The sequence below is a fragment of the Garra rufa genome, chromosome 7 (assembly GCF_049309525.1).
Source record: "Garra rufa chromosome 7, GarRuf1.0, whole genome shotgun sequence".
NCBI lineage: Eukaryota > Metazoa > Chordata > Actinopteri > Cypriniformes > Cyprinidae > Garra > Garra rufa.
The window spans coordinates 44,985,727-45,007,224 of NC_133367.1; the positions used below are offsets into that span (position 1 = coordinate 44,985,727).

Below are 21,498 nucleotides of genomic sequence, written 5' to 3' on the forward strand. Positions count from 1 at the left end.
GTTAATAATGTTGCTAAAACGATCAGCAAGTCGCTAACATGTAGCATGTTCTTAGCATGATTAGCACATTACTAGCATGTTTCTAACATGATTAACAAGTTACTAGCATGTTCTTAGCATGATTAGCACATTACTAGCATGTTTCTAACATGATTAACAAGTTACTAGCATGTTCTTAGCATGATTAGCACATTACTAGCATGTTTCTAACATGATTAACAAGTTACTAGCATGTTCTTAGCATGATTAGCACATTACTAGCATGTTTCTAACATGATTAACAAGTTGTTATCAAGTTGCTAGTATGTTTCTAACATGTTACTAACATTTTTTTAGCATCATTAGCAAGTTTTTTAACATTTTCTTAACATGATTAGCAAGTTGCTAGCATGATTCTAACATGATTAGCAAGTTGCTAGCCTGCTTCGAGCATGATTAGCATGTAACTAGCAAGTTCCTAGCATGTTGCTAACATAAACATGTTACTGGTATGTTTCTAACATGGTAAGCAAGTTACTAGCATGTTTTAACATTAACAAGTTATTAGCATGTTGCTAACATATTTTTAACACGATTAACAAGTTATTAGCATGTTGCTAAAACAATCAGCAAGTTGTTAGCATGTTTCTAACATGATTAACAAGTTGTTAGCATGTTTCTAACATGTTGCTAACATGATTAACATGTTACTAACATGTTGTTAGCATCATTAGCAAGTTTTTTAACATTTTCTCAACATGATTAGCAAGTTGCTAGCCTGCTTCGAGCATGATTAGCATGTTACTAGCAAGTTCCTATCATGTTGCTAACATAAACATGTTACTAGTATGTTTCTAACATGGTAAGCAAGTTACTAGCATGTTTTAACATATTTTTTTACATGATTAACAAGTTGTTAGCATGTTGCTAGCATGTTTTAAGGATTAAAGTTACTAGCATGTTGTTAGCATGATTAGCACATTACTAGCATGTTTCTAACATGATTAACAAGTTACTAGCATGTTGTTAGCATGATTAGCATGTTGCTAGTATGCTAGTAACATGATTAACAAGTTATTAGCATATTTTTAACGAATAAAAAGTTACTAGCGTGCGGTTAGCATGATTAGCAGGTCGCTAACATGTTTCCAATATGATTAACAAGTTACTAGCATGTTCTTAGCGTGATTAGCACATTGCTAGCATGTTTCTAACATGATTATCAAGTTGTTAGCATGTTTCTAACATGTTGCTAACATGATTAACATGTTACTAACATGTTGTTAGCATCATTAGCAAGTTTTTTTTAACATTTTCTTAACATGATTAGCAAGTTGCTAGCATGATTCTAACATGATTAGCAAGTTGCTAGCCTGTTTCGAGCATGATTAGCATGTAACTAGCAAGTTCCTAGCATGTTGCTAACATAAACATGTTACTGGTATGTTTCTAACATGGTAAGCAAGTTACTAGCATGTTTTAACATTAACAAGTTATTAGCATGTTGCTAACATATTTTTAACACGATTAACAAGTTATTAGCATGTTGCTAGTCTGCTTGTAGCATGATTAGCATGTTACTGGCAAGTTGTTAGCCTTAACAAGTTAATAGCATGTTGCTAAAACAATCAGCAAGTCGCTAACATGTTTCTAACATGATTAACAAGTTGTTAGCATGTTTCTAACATGTTGCTAACATGATTAACATGTTACTAACATGTTGTTAGCATCATTAGCAAGTTTTTTAACATTTTCTCAACATGATTAGCAAGTTGCTAGCCTGCTTCGAGCATGATTAGCATGTTACTAGCAAGTTCCTATCATGTTGCTAACATAAACATGTTACTAGTATGTTTCTAACATGGTAAGCAAGTTACTAGCATGTTTTAATATTATTAACAAGTTATTAGCATGTTGCTAACATATTTTTAACATGATTAACAAGTTATTTGCATGTTGCTAGCATGTTTTAAGGATTAAAGTTACTAGCATGTTGTTAGCATGATTAGCATGTTGCTAGTATGCTAGTAACATGATTAACAAGTTATTTGCATATTTTAACGAATAAAAAGTTACTAGCATGCGGTTAGCATGATTAGCAAGTTGCTAACAATATTAACATGTTACTGGCATGTTGTTAGCATGATTAACAAATTACTAGCATGTTTCTAACATGATTAACATGTCACTAGCATGTAGTTAGCATGATTCTAGCATGATAGTCAGATCAGTCTGGAGATCTGGACTGAGTTTGGAGGTGGTAGAGTTAAAGCTCTAGGAGGAGTAATTTAATAATAATACCTGTAAGTTTAAATAGCATTTCTTCTCAAGCCAACTTAACTAAAACTATAAAAAATCATTACCAAAATAGCACTGGCACACAGTTTATTATTACATTTTGGATTTGAGACAGCGTGAAAAGGCCTTCCAAAAGACAGCAGGTTGACATGAGCTGGTTTACCTCGAGATGTTTGGTGGCCTCCTCGTTTCGGGACATGAGCATGAGTTTGGTGCGGATGCTGCGTAAATGCATGTCACTCAGCAGAGAGACGCGCTTGACGGTGGCTTCGTTCATGGACTAGTGTTTGGGGAACATAATGTGGATTAAGCTTTTGTTATATTCACACAGACTCACAGAGAGATGTTAAGGTTAACTGGGACTCACCAATACTGTCAGTTCATTTTTCTCTGGGCTGTAAACAATACGAATGGCTCCGACCGCCTTCTTGAAATCTTTGTGGGCTTGTTCACTCTCACATCTAACATGAGCAAACAAGAAATGACTTCATGGTTTTAACCAACACTCATGCAACAGATGAATTATAAATATATGTCACAATCTGAACTAAAATCTAATGAAAATATAGCTGCAAGCAGCAATTACGGGCACTAGGCAAGGGAAACATCAGAACAAGTGCGGCAATGAGGAATTAAAGCCATTTCATAATGATTTTAATCAAAATGGGTGAAAAATCATTAAAACGACCACTAGTAATACAACATAATCGGTTATCACTTTTGATAACGAGGTGGCACTGTCTCAAAACGTTTTGAGTACTTTCAGGTCATTGTCTCGATGGTACACCAATGTATTCGTAAAATATAGCATTTTCTATCATAATACTCTATTGAAGTCAGTCACAATTTTGCGTTTTGTTAAATTATTGCGCCACCAAGAGGCACAATCCCACCAAATTTGCTGTGTATGCTTAAAGTGTACCCATACATATGTGTGTCAAATTTGGTGAAAATATCTAATTTTGTTTTGGAGTTATAGACATTTTTATACTGGGCATACGTACATTGCCGGCACGCTGTTTTCGAATTTCCGAAGATATTGGTAAATGTTTTTAAGCGCTAAAATGCAATGTTGCACAAACCATAAGGCAAAACCTGGCATGTGTGGTATTACTGGACTCAGGAGTCTAAAAAGGTGACTCGCATGAAAATAAGTCGACCACACCCAAAGTTATAAGCATGTGAATATTTGATTTTACCACTAGGTGGCACTGGCTCGAAACATCTCAGGCTCCTTCAGGGCATCGTGCTGATGACCCATACCGAGTTTAACAATACATCAATGCGTTTGTAAAATATAGCATTTTAGTACAAAATTCAATATGGCAGACACCCAAAATGGCGAAATTGGGTATCTTTCGACTTGATACACCAAATTTGAAGAGACCAGTTTTGTGATTTTTGGCCAAACCATTCAGAAGTTACAAGCTAAAATAGCCATTTTTCGTATCTCCTGACCACTAGGTGGCACTGTGCCGAAACTGTGCAGGTAGCCCCAGGTCATGCAGGTTATAACACACACCAAGTTTGGTCTCAATACGCCAAACCCTTGCGGAGATATAGGCTCACGTTTATTTTTGCGTGCTTTTCGTAGAATTCGTTTGCACGTTATTCAAAAACGGTTTGACTACTCAACTTGAATTCCACAACTTTTTGCCAGCATGGTCTGAAGATGATCTGAACCAATTTTGGTGGAAATCAGACAAACCGTCTAGGACGAGTTCGAAAAACCTCTATCAGTGTGCCAAATTATACAACTGTCCTGCTTTGCAGAGATAAAGCCCTGAGTCGTTTTGGCATCAAGCCTAAAGTTTCATCTATCAACATGAACTCCAGAACCTTTCATCAGCACAGTCTGAAGATGATCTGTCTCAATTTTGGCGAAAATCGGACAAACCATCTAGGAGGAGTTTATTGTTACCATGTTTGTTTTTTTTCATTGTTGTTAATAGTTTTTTCAACATTATTCAATATGGCAGATAGAAAGTTTGGCCAATTTTGGTATAATTGGTATCAATGTTCTCAGCATGACCAAATGAATATTTTAAAACTACTTTCATTACAATAAGCTAATGCAATCTACATTTATTAGCATTTTAGAAAATGCCAATTAATGGTTAATGTATAGTTTATTACTCTTGAACAATAGGTGGCGCTGTTACCAAATTGGTGTGGTGTAATCAGTGTGAGGAGACAATGCCACAAACAAAATTTGGTGCAAATATCTCAAAGCTTTGCAGAGACACAGCCTGAGATGCACTTTGGCATCTTTCCAGCAAATTCGTTGATGCATTAAATAAAAACCGTTTCATATTTTGACACAAAATCCATAACTTTTTGTCAGCATGGTCTGAAGACGATCCAAATAATATTTGGTGAAAATCGGACCAATGGCCAAATTTTGGTATAATTGGTATCAATGTTCTCGGCATGACCCAAGGAATATTTTAAGCCTCAGATGCACTTTGGCATCTTTCCAGCAAATTCGTTGATGCATTAAATAAAAACCGTTTCATATTTTGACATGAAATCCACAAGTTTTTGTCAGCATGGTTTGTAGATGATCTGAGTCAAATTTGGTGAAAATCGGACCAACGGTTTATACTCCAAAGCTTCCCATACTGAGGGCCGTACTCACGCTGCTCTGAGATCTTCTGGGACAGGAACGCTACACTTGAAGAAGGTGTTGTCCGTCAGAGCTTTATTACGGTTGACTGGGCGGAGGCGCTCGAACGTCACAATCTCGTTGTAGGTCGCGTCACACGCCGCGTACTCAATCACGTAGAACTGCAGGAAACAAAAGCGAAAGTGAACTCTGAGCTCTTCAGAGGAAACAGAAAGTTTAGTGCGTGAGCGAGTCACACTTACATCTCCTTTCATCATGCGCACTTTAGCCAGCCACCAGCCACAGGGCTCCTGCTCGTTCGCTCTGGAGAAAATCTGAACACAAAACAAAACAACACACGTTGACCGCTTCATGGGGCATCCAGCTGGGAAAGGCTGTGCAATACTAATAATGAAACATATTTGCGTACCTCCACCTCTTCTCCTTCAATGATCTCCTTCTTGCCATCAGCAGGAGGTGGTAACCGCACATCGCTGAAGGGAACTTGTCTTTCCGGTTGCCAGCTGAAAAAAATGTTATATAATGATGCTCCTCCACCAAAGAACCTTTCTAAAGTCATGATTGGAATCCATTAGCTGCTACTTACTTATTTTCAAACGAAATGGAGAGAGAGTCGTCGTGAACATCCTTGACAAAGCCCTGGAATAATGAGATTTATTAACAAAAATCAAAAGTGGATTATTAAATATAAAACAAAAAAAGTTTTATTAAAAAGACATTAAATTAGCATTACTATATTGTTATAAGAAATGTGTTCATTGAAATAAAGCTAAAATCAAATGAATTATAAATATTAGTTTTGAAAAAAAGTCAAATGTAACAAATTATATAAAAAATAAATAAATAAAAGCTAATTCAAAGAGCATTTAAATAATATTAAAATAACACTAATAACCAAAAGTTATGATAAAGATAACTGAGCTTAATAACTGAAATAAAGTTAAAAATATATATGAAAAATATAAATATTTTATATACTATTTCATATATAAAGCTAAAATATTTTTTATACATAAATAAATGTTAATATTTTATATACAATACAAGATTTTACAGACAAATATGTATTTATTTATTATTCATTAGAGAAAAATACATATAAAGCTGAAATATTAGAAATAAATCCAAAACTGTGTAAACAAATATTTATTTAGTAGAAAAAAATACATAAATATGTTTATATATACTATTTTATATATAAAGCTGATATATTAGAAGAAACAAATATAAATGTTTTCTATAAAATACATCTTTAATTGAAATAAAGTTGAAAAAGTTTAAAGTTGAAGAAAGTTTAAAAATTATATACACACGTACGTGTATATATATATATATATATATATATATATATATATATATATATATATATATATATATATATATATAAACAAAAATATTTTAATACTTTATTTACTAGGTTATATATAAAGCTAAAATGTTACAAGAAATAAATATAAATGTTTATATAAAATACAAGTTTTTATATACAAATATTTATTATTATATATTAGAATAAAAAAAAAATATATATATATATATATAATAATAAATATTTATAGTTGAAATATTAGAATTACATCCAAAATTGTATATACAAATATGTATTTATTTATATTTATTAGGAAAAAATTGCATATAAATGTTATTACTATTTTATATATATAAAGCTGAAATATTAGAGATAAATCCAAAATTTTATATTAAAATATTTATTTATTTATTATTTATTAGAAAAATCTATAAATATTTTATATATTATTTTATATAAAGCTGAAATATTAGAAAAAATAAATCTGAATGTTTCTATATATTATAGTTATTTATAGTTTTTTATTTTATATATATATATATATATATATATATATATGAAAAGGAAAAATTGTTAATTGAAACAAAGTTGAAAAAACTAAATAAGCTTATATAAAATAAAATAATATAAAAACAAAAATATAAAAACTACTAAATAAATCTAAAAATAAAACAATATTTAAATAATACTAAAACAACACGTGTCCAAATAATATAAGATTAAAAAAACTAACCACCCTAGAATATATTAAAAAAGTATAACAGAATATACTAATATAAGCACACATATAAACCACCAACTTCTTCAAAATTAAATAAAATACTTTCTAATTGTTTTTTTGTTTAGTTTTTTTTTTTCAGCTGAAATCACACAATAACTTATAACTTATATATATATATATATACAGCCAGTGCAGTTAGGCATTTCTATATTCTATAATATTTGATTCAGTCTAATGAATAACTGAGCTTGTTTTTATGAAGTGTGTTTACACGTACAAGTCATGAATTGTATTCTTCTGAACAAAACATTACAATAAGTTTCAAAATGTATCGTTGTTGTTGTTTTCTGTGTTAGATCAAATATAAAACCACACAAGTTGACCGAGCCGGTTCGCACTGACTCTCAATGGCAACTGACTCCAAAATGGAAGTTGGTATCTCTTAAAGCTCATCTCAAAATAGACCGGCGTCAACATATCTGCTGCGCTGGATGACAGCTGCAGATGGAAAGTGAACAGCTGAGGTGCATTGAGATAAGCATGAGCAAAACCACAAGCGCTGAATAACTGGAGGATGAGATGGAGACTGAGTAATAACTTCAATTAGACTTTCCACGATTATAAATACACACCCTAGGTAGAAAGCTACAGATTCTTGAATGGCCTTTAGAGAAAACCACAATCACTCTCAATAGGATTTCTTGAGGGGATCCAAATCTGTTCTGAGCAAACAAGCTCCATATGATCTGATCATTTCTGGCCACACCTTAAATGATGAATATGAGCTTCCTGGCGTCTCACTTGTTCAACTAAACAGCTGTAATGCTTCTGAATGATTAATAAACTATTGTGTGCCTAGTAAAACCAACGAATATGATCGATAGCACGCTTGTGATGAACAACAGTTGTCAATTATTAATTTTGTACGTTAGTATTTAAGCACTATCATCGTCTATCGAAGCATTTATTGTGTTTTTGTTCAATTAAACGACATAAACGAACGCTTGATTGAATAACACTCAATAGCACTTAGCAGACAAACAAACTGAAACCAAAACTGACTTATTTTAACCTTGAAACTTAGTTTCTCCGAACGTTAAACACTTTCGGCTTCGTAGTCGAGGTTAAATAAACGTTAGCATTTTATGAAGTAATGTTTTTGTTTTTTTTAATATCATCCTGGCGCAGCTGCTAACCGGCTAACGGCTAACAGCCACTGAGTCGAGTACTATTTACACGCGTCAAAAGTACTATTTGTAGATCGTTTTCTCATATTCTCTTTACGGTTTTGTCATCGTCGTTGTCTTAAGAGACACACACGCGTGTATGATAACACAGAGTGGAGTAAAATAGCGTATTTACCTTATAATAAGCTCCATTGGAGCCACGGACCTCCACCGTCAGTTCCTCCATGTTGAGCGCGAAGAGGCTGCTGGGTAAAGTTCTAGAACTCTACAAGGCTCAGCAGTGAACCCTGAGGAACTCCTTCACACTACATACAGTGTCTCAGGCTGAGATGCTGTGTTGGAAAGAGGTATATAGGCTGAATTGGGTTAATAATAATAATATCCGAAGTACATTTCTAGTAATTGTGCAGTTAATACTTATATTAATGTAATTGATTATGATATTTGTTGTATTTTGAATACAAATTTTCTTTATAAAAGGCAAAAAGTTGATTGTACTGATTTCAAAGTTCAGGATTCATTAGTTTAAATAGAACCAAACACATAAGTCATAACTTCTACCAAAACCTCACCAAATGTTTTGGATGTAACTGTTTTGTTAGTGACAAATTTATGGGATAACACTCAGAAAACAAAGATGTCACTACCAAAACTTCTCCAAATGTTTTGTTAGTGACACATTTATGGAATAACACTCAGAAAACAAAGATGTCCCTACCGAAACCTCACCAAATGTTTTGAATGTAACTGTTATGGTAGTGACAAATTTTTGGGATAACACCCAAAAAGCAAAGATTTCACTACCAAAACTTCTCCAAATGTTTTGTTAGTGACACATTTATGGAATAACACCCAAGAGACAAAGATGTCCCTACAGAAACCTCACCAAATGTTTTGGATGTAACTGTTATGGTAGTGATAAATTTATGGGATAACACCCAAAAAAACAAAGATGTCATTACCAAAACTTCTCCAAATGTTTTGTTAGTGACACATTTATGGAATAACACTCAGAAAACAAAGATGTCCCTAACGAAACCTCAACAAAAAGTTTTGGATGTGACAAATTTATGGGCTAACACCCAAAAAACAAAAATGTCCCTACCGAAACTTCACCAAATGTTTTGGATGTAACTGTTATGGTAGTGACAAATTTTTGGGATAACACCCAAAAAGCAAAGATTTCACTACAAAAACTTCTCCAAATGTTTCGTTAGTGACAAATTTATGGAATAACACTCAGAAAACAAAGATGTCCCTACCGAAACCTCACCAAATGTTTTGGATGTAACTGTTATGGTAGTGACAAATGTATGGAATAACACCCAGAAACCGAAATGTCACTAGCAAAACTCCAAAAATTGTTCTGGACATGACTGTTTCAGTAGTGACAAATATATGTAATAACACCCAAAAATCTATTATGTCACTACTAAACTCCACCAAATGTTTTGGTTGTTTCGGTATTGATGAGTTTATGGATAGTGTGTGGGAGCGAGACACCCAAACTCCACCAAATATTTTGGATGTGACAAACTTACGGGCTAACACCCAAAAAACAAAAATATCCCTACAGAAACCTCTCCAAATGTTTTGTTAGTGACAAATTTATGGGATAACACCCAAAAAAAAAAAAAAAAAAATGTCCCTACCGAAACCTCACCAAATGTTTTGTTAGTGACAAATTTATGGGATAACACCCAAAAAAAACAAAGATGTCACTACCAAAACTTCTCCAAATGTTTTGTTAGTGACAAATTTATGGGATAACACCCAAAAAAAACAAAAATGTCCCTACCGAAACCTCACCAAATGTTTTGTTAGTGACAAATTTATGGGATAACACCCAAAAAAACAAAGATGTCACTACCGAAACCTCACCAAATGTTTTGTTAGTGAAAAATTTATGGGATAACACCCAAAAAAAACAAAGATGTCACTACCAAAACTTCTCCAAATGTTTCGTTAGTGACAAATTTTTGGAATAACACTCAGAAAACAAAGATGTCACTACCGAAAATTCACCAAATGTTTTGGATGTAACTGTTATGGTAGTGACAAATTTATGGGATAACACCCCAAAAAAAACAAAGATGTCACCACGGAAACTTTACCAAATTTTTCGTTAGTGACAAATGTATGGAATAACACCCAGAAACCGAAATGTCACTAGCAAAACTCCAAAAATTGTTCTGGACATGACTGTTTCAGTAGTGACAAATATATGTAATAACACCCAAAAATCTATTATGTCAATACTAAACTCCACCAAATGTTTTGGTTGTTTCGGTATTGATGAGTTTATGGATAGTGTGTGGGAGCGAGACACCCAAACTCCACCAAATATTTTGGATGTGACAAACTTACGGGGTAACACCCAAAAAACAAAAATGTCCCTACAGAAACCTCACCAAATGTTTTGTTAGTGACAAATTTATGGGATAACACCCAAGAGACAAAGATGTCACTACCAAAACTTCTCCAAATGTTTTGTTAGTGACAAATTTATGGGATAACACCCAAAAAAAAAAAAAAAAATGTCCCTACCGAAACCTCACCAAATGTTTTGTTAGTGACAAATTTATGGGATAACACCCAAAAAAAACAAAGATGTCACTACCAAAACTTCTCCAAATGTTTCGTTAGTGACAAATTTATGGAATAACACTCAGAAAACAAAGATGTCACTACCGAAAATTCACCAAATGTTTTGGATGTAACTGTTATGGTAGTGACAAATTTATGGGATAACACCCCAAAAAAAACAAAGATGTCACCACGGAAACTTTACCAAATTTTTCGTTAGTGACAAATGTATGGAATAACACCCAGAAACCGAAATGTCACTAGCAAGACTCCAAAAATTGTTCTGGACGTGACTGTTTCAGTAGTGACAAATGTATGTAATAACACCCAAAAATCAATTATGTCACTACTAAACTCCACCAAATGTTTTGGTTGTTTCGGTATTGATGAGTTTGTGGATAGTGCGTGAGAGCGAGACACCCAAACTCCACCAAATATTTTGGATGTGACAAACTTACGTGAAAACACCCAAAAAACTAAAATGTCCCTACCGAAACCTCACCAAATGTTTTGTTAGTGACAAATTTATGCGATAACACCCAAGAAACAAAGATGTCCCTACAGAAACCTCACCAAATGTTCTGGATGTGACTGTTATATGGGATACCACCCAAAAAAAAACAAAGATGTCACTACCAAATCTTCTACCAAAAATCAATTATGTCACTACTAAACTCCACCAAATGTTTTGGATGTTTCGGTATTGATGAGTTTATGGATAGTGTGTGGGAGCGAGACACAGAAACTCCACCAAATATTTTGAATGTGACAAACTTATGAGGTAACACCCAAGAAACAAAGATGTCCCTACCGAAACCTCACCAAATGTTTTGTTAGTGACAAATTTATGGGATAACACCCAAAAAAAAACAAAGATGTCACTACCAAAACTTCTCCAAATGTTTTGTTAGTGATCAATTTATGGGATAACACTCAGAAAACAAAGATGTCACTACCGAAACCTCAACAAATGTTTTGGATGTGACAAATTTATGGGATAACACCCAAAAAACAAAAATTTCCCTACCGAAACCTCACCAAATGTTTTGGATGTAACTGTTATGGTAGTGACAAATTTTTGGGATAACACCCAAAAAGCAAAGATTTCACTACCAAAACTTCTCCAAATGTTTCGTTAGTGACAAATTTATGGGATAACACCCAAAAAAACAAAAATGTCCCTACCGAAACCTCACTAAATGTTATGGTAGTGACAAATTTATGGGATAACACTCAGAAAACAAAGATGTCACTACCAAAACTTCTCCAAATGTTTTGTTAGTGACAAATTTATGGGATAACACCCAAAAAAAAAAAAAAAAATGTCCCTACCGAAACCTCACCAAATGTTTTGTTAGTGACAAATTTATGGGATAACACCCAAAAAAACAAAGATGTCACTACCGAAACTTCTCCAAATGTTTTGTTAGTGACAAATTTATGGGACAACACCCAAAAAAATACAAAAATGTCCCTACCAAAACTTCTCCAAATGTTTCGTTAGTGACAAATTTATGGGATAACACTCAGAAAACAAAGACGTCACTACCGAAACTTCTCCAAATGTTTCGTTAGTGACAAATTTATGGGATAACACCCAAAAAAACAAAGATGTCACTACCAAAACTTCTCCAAATGTTTCGTTAGTGACAAATTTATGGGATAACACCCAAAAAAACAAAGATGTCACTACCAAAACTTCTCCAAATGTTTCGTTAGTGACAAATTTATGGGATAACACCCAAAAAAACAAAGATGTCACTACCGAAACTTCTCCAAATGTTTTGTTAGTGACAAATTTATGGGATAACACCCAAAAAAACAAAGATGTCACTACCAAAACTTCTCCAAATGTTTCGTTAGTGACAAATTTATGGGATAACACTCAGAAAACAAAGACGTCACTACCGAAACCTCACCAAATGTTTTGGATGTAACTGTTATGGTAGTGACAAATTTATGGGATAACACCCCAAAAAAACAAAGATGTCACCACGGAAACTTTACCAAATTTTCCGTTAGTGACAAATGTATGGAATAACACCCAGAAACCGAAATGTCACTAGCAAAACTCCAAAAATTGTTCTGGACGTGACTGTTTCAGTAGTGACAAATGTATGTAATAACACCCAAACATCTATTATGTCACTACTAAACTCCACCAAATGTTTTGGTTGTTTCGGTATTGATGAGTTTATGGATAGTGTGTGGGAGCATGACACCGAAACTCCACCAAATATTTTGGATGTGACAAACTTACGGGCTAACACCCAAAAAACAAAAATGTCCCTACAGAAACCTCACCAAATGTTTTGTTAGTGACAAATTTATGGGATAACACCCAAAAAAACAAAGATGTCACTACCAAAACTTCTCCAAATGTTTTGTTAGTGACAAATTTATGGGATAACACCCAAAAAACAAAAATGTCCCTACAGAAACCTCACCAAATGTTTTGTTAGTGACAAATTTATGGGATAACACCCAAAAAAACAAAGATGTCACTACCAAAACTTCTCCAAATGTTTTGTTAGTGACAAATTTATGGGATAACACCCAAAAAACAAAAATGTCCCTACAGAAACCTCACCAAATGTTTTGTTAGTGACAAATTTATGGGATAACACCCAAAAAAACAAAGATGTCACTACCAAAACTTCTCCAAATGTTTTGTTAGTGACAAATTTATGGGATAACACCCAAAAAAAACAAAGATGTCACCACGGAAACTTTACCAAATTTTTCGTTAGTGACAAATGTATGGAATAACACCCAGAAACCGAAATGTCACTAGCAAAACTCCAAAAATTGTTCTGGACATGACTGTTTCAGTAGTGACAAATATATGTAATAACACCCAAAAATCTATTATGTCACTACTAAACTCCACCAAATGTTTTGGTTGTTTCGGTATTGATGAGTTTATGGATAGTGTGTGGGAGCGAGACACCCAAACTCCACCAAATATTTTGGATGTGACAAACTTACGGGGTAACACCCAAAAAACAAAAATGTCCCTACAGAAACCTCACCAAATGTTTTGTTAGTGACAAATTTATGGGATAACACCCAAAAAAAACAAAGATGTCACTACCAAAACTTCTCCAAATGTTTTGTTAGTGACAAATTTATGGGATAACACCCAAAAAAAACAAAAATGTCCCTTCCGAAACCTCACCAAATGTTTTGTTAGTGAAAAATTTATGGGATAACACCCAAAAAAAACAAAGATGTCACTACCAAAACTTCTCCAAATGTTTCGTTAGTGACAAATTTATGGAATAACACTCAGAAAACAAAGATGTCACTACCGAAAATTCACCAAATGTTTTGGATGTAACTGTTATGGTAGTGACAAATTTATGGGATAACACCCCAAAAAAAACAAAGATGTCACCACGGAAACTTTACCAAATTTTTCGTTAGTGACAAATGTATGGAATAACACCCAGAAACCGAAATGTCACTAGCAAAACTCCAAAAATTGTTCTGGACATGACTGTTTCAGTAGTGACAAATATATGTAATAACACCCAAAAATCTATTATGTCAATACTAAACTCCACCAAATGTTTTGGTTGTTTCGGTATTGATGAGTTTATGGATAGTGTGTGGGAGCGAGACACCCAAACTCCACCAAATATTTTGGATGTGACAAACTTACGGGGTAACACCCAAAAAACAAAAATGTCCCTACAGAAACCTCACCAAATGTTTTGTTAGTGACAAATTTATGGGATAACACCCAAGAGACAAAGATGTCACTACCAAAACTTCTCCAAATGTTTTGTTAGTGACAAATTTATGGGATAACACCCAAAAAAAAAAAAAAAAATGTCCCTACCGAAACCTCACCAAATGTTTTGTTAGTGACAAATTTATGGGATAACACCCAAAAAAAAACAAAGATGTCACTACCAAAACTTCTCCAAATGTTTTGTTAGTTACAAATTTATGGGATAACACCCAAAAAAAACAAAAATGTCCCTACCGAAACCTCACCAAATGTTTTGTTAGTGAAAAATTTATGGGATAACACCCAAAAAAAACAAAGATGTCACTACCAAAACTTCTCCAAATGTTTCGTTAGTGACAAATTTATGGAATAACACTCAGAAAACAAAGATGTCACTACCGAAAATTCACCAAATGTTTTGGATGTAACTGTTATGGTAGTGACAAATTTATGGGATAACACCCCAAAAAAAAACAAAGATGTCACCACGGAAACTTTACCAAATTTTTCGTTAGTGACAAATGTATGGAATAACACCCAGAAACCGAAATGTCACTAGCAAGACTCCAAAAATTGTTCTGGACGTGACTGTTTCAGTAGTGACAAATGTATGTAATAACACCCAAAAATCAATTATGTCACTACTAAACTCCACCAAATGTTTTGGTTGTTTCGGTATTGATGAGTTTGTGGATAGTGCGTGAGAGCGAGACACCCAAACTCCACCAAATATTTTGGATGTGACAAACTTACGTGAAAACACCCAAAAAACAAAAATGTCCCTACCGAAACCTCACCAAATGTTTTGTTAGTGACAAATTTATGCGATAACACCCAAGAAACAAAGATGTCCCTACAGAAACCTCACCAAATGTTCTGGATGTGACTGTTATATGGGATACCACCCAAAAAAAAACAAAGATGTCACTACCAAATCTTCTACCAAAAATCAATTATGTCACTACTAAACTCCACCAAATGTTTTGGATGTTTCGGTATTGATGAGTTTATGGATAGTGTGTGGGAGCGAGACACAGAAACTCCACCAAATATTTTGAATGTGACAAACTTATGAGGTAACACCCAAGAAACAAAGATGTCCCTACCGAAACCTCACCAAATGTTTTGTTAGTGACAAATTTATGGGATAACACCCAAAAAAAAACAAAGATGTCACTACCAAAACTTCTCCAAATGTTTTGTTAGTGATCAATTTATGGGATAACACTCAGAAAACAAAGATGTCACTACCGAAACCTCAACAAATGTTTTGGATGTGACAAATTTATGGGATAACACCCAAAAAACAAAAATTTCCCTACCGAAACCTCACCAAATGTTTTGGATGTAACTGTTATGGTAGTGACAAATTTTTGGGATAACACCCAAAAAGCAAAGATTTCACTACCAAAACTTCTCCAAATGTTTCGTTAGTGACAAATTTATGGGATAACACCCAAAAAAACAAAGATGTCACTACCGAAACTTCTCCAAATGTTTTGTTAGTGACAAATTTTATAACACCCCAAAAAACAAAGATGTTACTACCAAAACTTCTCCAAATGTTTTGTTAGTGACAAATTTATGGGATAACACCCCAAAAAAAAAAAAAAAAATGTCCCTACCGAAACCTCACCAAATGTTTTGTTAGTGACAAATTTATGGGATAACACCCAAAAAAAACAAAGATGTCACTACCAAAACTTCTCCAAATGTTTTGTTAGTGACAAATTTATGGGATAACACCCAAAAAAAAACAAAAATGTCCCTACCGAAACCTCACCAAATGTTTTGTTAGTGAAAAATTTATGGGATAACACCCAAAAAAAACAAAGATGTCACTACCAAAACTTCTCCAAATGTTTCGTTAGTGACAAATTTATGGAATAACACTCAGAAAACGAAATGTCACTAGCAAGACTCCAAAAATTGTTCTGGACGTGACTGTTTCAGTAGTGACAAATGTATGTAATAACACCCAAAAATCAATTATGTCACTACTAAACTCCACCAAATGTTTTGGTTGTTTCGGTATTGATGAGTTTGTGGATAGTGCGTGAGAGCGAGACACCCAAACTCCACCAAATATTTTGGATGTGACAAACTTACGTGAAAACACCCAAAAAACAAAAATGTCCCTACCGAAACCTCACCAAATGTTTTGTTAGTGACAAATTTATGCGATAACACCCAAGAAACAAAGATGTCCCTACAGAAACCTCACCAAATGTTCTGGATGCGACTGTTATATGGGATACCACCCAAAAAAAAACAAAGATGTCACTACCAAATCTTCTACCAAAAATCAATTATGTCACTACTAAACTCCACCAAATGTTTTGGATGTTTCGGTATTGATGAGTTTATGGATAGTGTGTGGGAGCGAGACACAGAAACTCCACCAAATATTTTGAATGTGACAAACTTATGAGGTAACACCCAAGAAACAAAGATGTCCCTACCGAAGCCTCACCAAATGTTTTGTTAGTGACAAATTTATGGGATAACACCCAAAAAAAAACAAAGATGTCACTACCAAAACTTCTCCAAATGTTTTGTTAGTGATCAATTTATGGGATAACACTCAGAAAACAAAGATGTCACTACCGAAACCTCAACAAATGTTTTGGATGTGACAAATTTATGGGATAACACCCAAAAAACAAAAATTTCCCTACCGAAACCTCACCAAATGTTTTGGATGTAACTGTTATGGTAGTGACAAATTTTTGGGATAACACCCAAAAAGCAAAGATTTCACTACCAAAACTTCTCCAAATGTTTCGTTAGTGACAAATTTATGGGATAACACCCAAAAAAACAAAGATGTCACTACCGAAACTTCTCCAAATGTTTTGTTAGTGACAAATTTTATAACACCCCAAAAAACAAAGATGTTACTACCAAAACTTCTCCAAATGTTTTGTTAGTGACAAATTTATGGGATAACACCCAAAAAAACAAAGATGTCACTGCCAAAACTTCTCCAAATGTTTTGTTAGTGACAAATTTATGGGATAACACCCAAAAAAAAAAAAAAAAATGTCCCTACCGAAACCTCACCAAATGTTTTGTTAGTGACAAATTTATGGGATAACACCCAAAAAAAACCCAAAGATGTCACTACCAAAACTTCTCCAAATGTTTTGTTAGTGACAAATTTATGGGATAACACCCAAAAAAACAAAGATGTCACTGCCAAAACTTCTCCAAATGTTTTGTTAGTGACAAATTTATGGGATAACACCCAAAAAAAAAAAAAAATGTCCCTACCGAAACCTCACCAAATGTTTTGTTAGTGACAAATTTATGGGATAACACCCAAAAAAACAAAGATGTCACTACCGAAACTTCTCCAAATGTTTTGTTAGTGACAAATTTTATAACACCCCAAAAAACAAAAATGTCCCTACAGAAACCTCACCAAATGTTTTGTTAGTGACAAATTTATGGGATAACACCCAAAAAAACAAAAATTTCCCTACCGAAACCTCACCAAATGTTTTGGATGTAACTGTTATGGTAGTGACAAATTTATGGGATAACACCCAAAAAAACAAAGATGTCACCACGGAAACCTCACCAAATGTTTTGTTAGTGACAAATTTATGGGATAACACCCAAAAAAACAAAGATGTCACTACCAAAACTTCTCCAAATGTTTCGTTAGTGACAAATTTATGGGATAACACTCAGAAAACAAAGATGTCACTACCAAAACTTCTCCAAATGTTTTGTTAGTGACAATTTTATGGGATAACACCCAAAAAAAAAAAAAAATGTCCCTACCGAAACCTCACCAAATATTTTGTTAGTGACAAATTTATGGGATAACACCCAAAAAAACAAAGATGTCACTACCGAAACTTCCCCAAATGTTTTGTTAGTGACAAATTTATGGGATAACACCCAAAAAAATACAAAAATGTCCCTACCGAAACCTCACCAAATGTTTTGTTAGTGACAAATTTATGGGATAACACCCCAAAAAAACAAAGATGTCACTACCAAAACTTCTCCAAATGTTTCGTTAGTGACAAATTTATGGGATAACACTCAGAAAACAAAGATGTCACTACCAAAACTTCTCCAAATGTTTTGTTAGTGACAAATTTATGGGATAACACCCCAAAAAAAAAAAAAAAATGTCCCTACCGAAACTTCTCCAAATGTTTTGTTAGTGACAAATTTATGGGATAACACCCAAAAAAAAAACAAAGATGTCACTACCAAAACTTCTCCAAATGTTTCGTTAGTGACAAATTTATGGGATAACACTCAGAAAACAAAGATGTCACTACCGAAACCTCACCAAATGTTTTGTTAGTGACAAATTTATGGGATAACACCCCAAAAAACAAAGATGTCACTACCAAAACTTCTCCAAATGTTTCGTTAGTGACAAATTTATGGGATAACACCCCAAAAAACAAAGATGTCACTACCGAAACCTCACCAAATGTTTTGTTAGTGACAAATTTATGGGATAACACCCAAAAAAACAAAGATGTCACTACCGAAACTTCTTCAAATGTTTTGTTAGTGACACATTTATGGGATAACACCCAAAAAAACAAAGATGTCACTGCCAAAACTTCTCCAAATGTTTCGTTAGTGAAAAATTTATGGGATAACACCCAAAAAAAAAAAAAATGTCCCTACCGAAACCTCACCAAATGTTTTGTTAGTGACAAATTTATGGGATAACACCCAAAAAAACAAAGATGTCACTACCGAAACTTCTCCAAATGTTTTGTTAGTGACAAATTTATGGGATAACACCCCCCCCCCCCCCCAAAAAAAAATGTCCCTACCGAAACCTCACCAAATGTTTTGTTAGTGACAAATTTATGGGATAACACCCAAAAAAAAAACAAAGATGTCACTACCAAAACTTCTCCAAATGTTTCGTTAGTGACAAATTTATGGGATAACACTCAGAAAACAAAGATGTCACTACCAAAACTTCTCCAAATGTTTCGTTAGTGACAAATTTATGGGATAACACTCAGAAAACAAAGATGTCACTACTGAAACTTCTCCAAATGTTTTGTTAGTGACAAATTTTATAACACCCCAAAAAACAAAGATGTCACTACCAAAACTTCTCCAAATGTTTTGTTAGTGACAAATTTATGGGATAACACCCCAAAAAAACAAAGATGTCACTACCGAAACCTCACCAAATGTTTTGTTAGTGACAAATTTATGGGATAACACCCAAAAAAACAAAGATGTCACTACTGAAACTTCTCCAAATGTTTTGTTAGTGACAAATTTATGGGATAACACCCAAAAAAACAAAGATGTCACTGCCAAAACTTCTCCAAATGTTTTGTTAGTGACAAATTTATGGGATAACACCCAAAAAAAAAAAAAAATGTCACTACCGAAACCTCACCAAATGTTTTGTTAGTGACAAATTTATGGGATAACACCCAAAAAAAACCCAAAGATGTCACTACCAAAACTTCTCCAAATGTTTCGTTAGTGACAAATTTATGGGATAACACTCAGAAAACAAAGATGTCACTACCGAAACCTCACCAAATGTTTTGTTAGTGACAAATTTATGGGATAACACCCAAAAAAACAAAGATGTCACTACCGAAACTTCTCCAAATGTTTTGTTAGTGACAAATTTTATAACACCCCAAAAAACAAAGATGTTACTACCAAAACTTCTCCAAATGTTTTGTTAGTGACAAATTTATGGGATAACACCCAAAAAAACAAAGATGTCACTGCCAAAACTTCTCCAAATGTTTTGTTAGTGACAAATTTATGGGATAACACCCAAAAAAAAAAAAAAATGTCCCTACCGAAACCTCACCAAATGTTTTGTTAGTGACAAATTTATGGGATAACACCCAAAAAAAACCCAAAGATGTCACTATCAAAACTTCTCCAAATGTTTTGTTAGTGACAAATTTATGGGATAACACCCAAAAAAACAAAGATGTCACTGCCAAAACTTCTCCAAATGTTTTGTTAGTGACAAATTTATGGGATAACACCCAAAAAAAAAAAAAAAAATGTCCCTACCGAAACCTCACCAAATGTTTTGTTAGTGACAAATTTATGGGATAACACCCAAAAAAACAAAGATGTCACTACCGAAACTTCTCCAAATGTTTTGTTAGTGACAAATTTTATAACACCCCAAAAAACAAAGATGTTACTACCAAAACTTCTCCAAATGTTTTGTTAGTGACAAATTTATGGGATAACACCCAAAAAAACAAAGATGTCACTGCCAAAACTTCTCCAAATGTTTCGTTAGTGACAAATTTATGGGATAACACCCCAAAAAACAAAGATGTCACTACCGAAACCTCACCAAATGTTTTGTTAGTGACAAATTTATGGGATAACACCCAAAAAAAAACAAAGATGTCACTACCGAAACTTCTTCAAATGTTTTGTTAGTGACACATTTATGGGATAACACCCAAAAAAACAAAGATGTCACTGCCAAAACTTCTCCAAATGTTTCGTTAGTGACAAATTTATGGGATAACACCCAAAAAAAAAAAAAAAATGTCCCTACCGAAACCTCACCAAATGTTTTGTTAGTGACAAATTTATGGGATAACACCCAAAAAAACGTCTTAGGTTACGTATGTAACCCTAGTTCCCTGAGAATAGGGAACGAGACACTGCGTCCTCTAGAGGGCGCTTTTGGGGAACGCTGCAGCGTGCCTCGAGTCTGAAGAATGCATAGAAAAACTACATGAAATGGCCGGCGCCAGCGTATGACGTCACCGCGGCGCGTCAGTCGCTGCCGTTGCGTCACTACCGGGCGACCATAACATAAAAGAGGCGCCCGTGCAACACAATACATCTTCAAAGTCTGAAGCTTTATCGTCCGAAGCATGGCGAAGAAGCCTAGAGGACGCAGTGTCTCGTTCCCTATTCTCAGGGAACTAGGGTTACATACGTAACCTGAGACGTTCCCTTCCGAAGGGAACTCTCACTGCGTCCTCTAGAGGGCGCTTTTGGGGAACGGTATACCAACGCTGCCATGCTGAGGGGAGTGCATGCTAAGCCAGCGAG

At 34.2% G+C, this 21,498-nt stretch overlaps 1 protein-coding gene across 2 annotated transcripts in view; it reads right to left on the bottom strand.

The window, feature by feature from the left end:
* Positions 1 to 8,400, bottom strand: part of fxr1 (FMR1 autosomal homolog 1) — a 45,170-nt gene extending 36,770 nt beyond the window's left edge. For both annotated transcript variants that reach the window (XM_073843939.1, XM_073843937.1), the window contains exons 1-7: positions 8,296 to 8,400; positions 5,490 to 5,542; positions 5,313 to 5,406; positions 5,146 to 5,217; positions 4,916 to 5,064; positions 2,645 to 2,738; positions 2,441 to 2,557 (exon numbers count right to left, since the gene is read on the bottom strand). In XM_073843939.1, the coding sequence (XP_073700040.1) occupies positions 2,441 to 2,557; positions 2,645 to 2,738; positions 4,916 to 5,064; positions 5,146 to 5,217; positions 5,313 to 5,406; positions 5,490 to 5,542; positions 8,296 to 8,346 (630 nt within the window). In that variant the 5' untranslated portion in view covers positions 8,347 to 8,400. The remainder of the gene's footprint in view (positions 1 to 2,440; positions 2,558 to 2,644; positions 2,739 to 4,915; positions 5,065 to 5,145; positions 5,218 to 5,312; positions 5,407 to 5,489; positions 5,543 to 8,295) is intronic.
* Positions 8,401 to 21,498: the final 13,098 nt, after the last annotated feature.